The sequence below is a fragment of the Myotis nattereri genome (genome assembly GCF_964212035.1).
Source record: "Myotis nattereri genome assembly, chromosome: 9".
NCBI lineage: Eukaryota > Metazoa > Chordata > Mammalia > Chiroptera > Vespertilionidae > Myotis > Myotis nattereri.
This window is the reverse complement of record NC_138084.1, coordinates 41,159,284-41,162,269: the sequence shown is the minus strand read 5'-3', so window position 1 is coordinate 41,162,269 and position 2,986 is coordinate 41,159,284. Positions and strand designations below refer to the sequence as shown.

Here is a 2,986-nt window from a genome sequence, read left to right as displayed (position 1 = left end):
TTAGGAGACTTTAGAATACAGAAACTATTTCTTTACTCATTTCTGTCTCCCTGGCCATCCTCACAGTAACTGGCATCAAAATAGTCATTATGAGTCTGAGTGGTTGATTTAATTCAGCATTCTAATCCACATTTCATCTGGTACTAGTTTTCCTGATTCTTATTGTTATATCTCAGCCATGTATAATATAATAATACTAAATATTATACCTGAAAGAGCAATTAGTCTATTTTCCCCCTTTGGAGTAACAGTGATTATTTCTATCACCATCTTCATAGACTGAAGGAAGGGGAGAAAATTACTAACAATCCCTCATATTTGTTCTTATATAACAACTGGCAGGGTCTGTTGCTAGTGAATTCCTTATATCTATTCAGATGCAAATTCCTTGTATCTACTCAGGCAAAAAAGCAGAAAACCTAGATAACTGAAAAATAAGAATACAATGGCTGGCCAAATCCACAGAACAAGTGGGCTAGGATATCACTCCTTGTTAGCTCTCTGTTGAGGACTAAATGTCTTAAGTCAAAATTTAAAAATCTGTCAGGATGACACCAACACTCAGTGAACAAGTCTTGAATAGAATTGCCACGGTCATCTTAAATATGGATTACAGATCATGCCTCCTTTTTGACACCATCTCTATTTTCTTTACAGCTATCATTCTGTGGACTTTTTCCACCCAGTGAACTATTAGATATTTTCATTTGTAATGTCACCTCATCTTTGTAATGCCTACCTGTCCCTAAATGATTCCCTTTTAGGTATTAGTTCCCACTTCTATCGCAGTCATGATTTTTACAAAGTCATTCATCACATGTTGCTGTGTCCCCATGCCTTTTATATGGTGTTTTACTTACTATGCCTAGTCATGTATTCCAGAATACTGTTTGAAATTTTTCACAGGATTCACAGGGTAGTCAACTCACTATGGGTTGGCTCAAAGTCACATGGTCGATATCCATGGGAAGGAGTAGAAACCAATACCCCAAGGTATATAATGGAATAAAGGAGACAAGACCCATTATTTCAGTGGTTCTAGAAAAAAGAAAAAGAATTAGAGCACAAAATGAATCTAAGACTCATATGCATGTGGAGTGGGGAAGAGGGAATTACAGGAAAAGGAATAAAGAATCCCTGATACCAAAGGATATTTTAAATAGAGTCTACTACGAGAAGCTGGCTGATGATTCAGGTATAAGGATACCTCTGGCTACAACATCCCAGAATAACTTCTAACAAGAACATCACGGAGTTTGCTATTATAAGTACCTTGTGGCTCTTATGTACTTCTCCATTATTTCTGGAGCAACTTACATAGTTTGGAGACTTAATACAAAAACCAAATGGTTGTCATTGTTCTGTAAGTGTGTGTGCATATGTATGATGTATGTCTATAAACATTTTCTATTTCAGATCAGGGCTTGTCTGGGCAGCAGGGTGTGAATGAACTTAGAGAGCTTGATGGCTATAATTGAGAAAGGGTAGAGGAAAAAAAAATGAGGCCAGATTCTGACAAGAAAAATTAAAGATACAAGGGAATGATGTTATAGGTACCGTAATTAAATTGGGAGTTTGAATACAGAGAAATAATTTTATGATTTGGAGTTTATAAAAAAGTCACGGATTGGAAAAAGGCTCAGTATGACACGCTCTCATTTTTGCTCCCTTTTCAGAGTGCTTCCTCAACCCACCATGGTAATTGTCAATAACACCACATCATCCTCTTCAAACTTCCTCCTCACTGCGTTCCCTGGGCTGGAAGTGGCTCACATCTGGATCTCTATCCCAGTCTGCTGCCTGTACACCATTGCCCTCTTGGGAAACAGCATGATCCTGTTTGTCATCATTGCTGAGCCGAGTCTCCACAAGCCCATGTACTATTTCCTCTCCATGCTCTCAGTTGTTGATCTAGGTCTGACCATCTCAACCCTCCCCACTGTGCTTGGGGTTCTTTGGTTTCATTCCTGGGAGATCAGCTTTAAAGCTTGCCGCATTCAAATGCTCTTTGTACATGGCTTCTCTCTCTTGGAGTCCTCGGTGCTGGCAGCCATGGCCTTTGACCGCTTCATGGCCATCTGTTACCCACTGAAGTATGCCACTGTCCTCACACACATGATGATCTTGGTGATTGGACTGGTCATCTGCCTACGACAAGTAATTTTCCTCTTTTCCATGGCTCTAGCCTTGAAGAATGTTTCTTTCCACGGAGGCCAGGAGCTTTCCCACCCATTTTGCTACCACTCAGATGTGATCAGATACTCATATTCCAACCCCTGGATCAGCAGCTTTTTGGGCATGTTTCTTCAGCTCTACCTGTGTGGCACTGATTTATTGTTCATTCTTTTCTCTTATGCCCTAATTCTCCGTACTGTCCTGAACATTGTAGCCCCCAAGAAGCAACAAAAAGCTCTCAGCACTTGTGTCTGTCACCTCTGTGCTGTCACTGTTTTTTACGCGCCAATGATCAGCCTGTCCTTTACACACCGCCTTCTCAACTCCACCCCTAAGGTGGTCTGTAGCATTTTGGCCAATGTGTACTTGCTCTTACCACCTGTCCTGAACCCTGTAATTTATAGCTTGAAGACCAAGGCCATCCGCCAGGCTGTGCTCCGGCTGCTCCAATCTAAAGGTTCACGGTGTCCCAATGTGAGGAGTCTTACAGGTGGGTAGAATTGAAGGGGAGAAATTGCTGGTCCATAAATCATATTTAAGGAAAGGGACTTGGGCTCATCTCATCCTCAGGCGTTTTGGTTACTGAGGCAGTTTCAATTAAATGCTTGGAACAGGAAGAAGAGAATAATTTTCCCCTAAGCTTATCAAAAAGTATTTTAAAACCACTGCAATTCAAAACCAAATTATTTATGTATGTGTTACTCAAATATTTAAAACAATTACATGGACTCCTGAGCACATTAAAAGAACAATTAGATCATTTTATTTCAGCTGAACAATTTACTTATGCTTAAAAATGGTAATTCTTAAA

At 40.0% G+C, this 2,986-nt stretch overlaps 1 protein-coding gene across 1 annotated transcript; it reads left to right on the top strand.

Annotated features, from left to right (window-relative positions):
• Nucleotides 1–1,677: 1,677 nt before the first annotated feature.
• On the top strand, nt 1,678–2,673 carry OR51T1 (olfactory receptor family 51 subfamily T member 1; the record flags this gene model as incomplete). Its single annotated transcript, XM_081098293.1, has 1 exon — nt 1,678–2,673. The coding sequence occupies exon 1, from the start codon at nt 1,696–1,698 to the stop codon at nt 2,671–2,673; it is 978 nt and encodes a 325-aa protein (XP_080954419.1). The 5' UTR covers nt 1,678–1,695.
• Nucleotides 2,674–2,986: the final 313 nt, after the last annotated feature.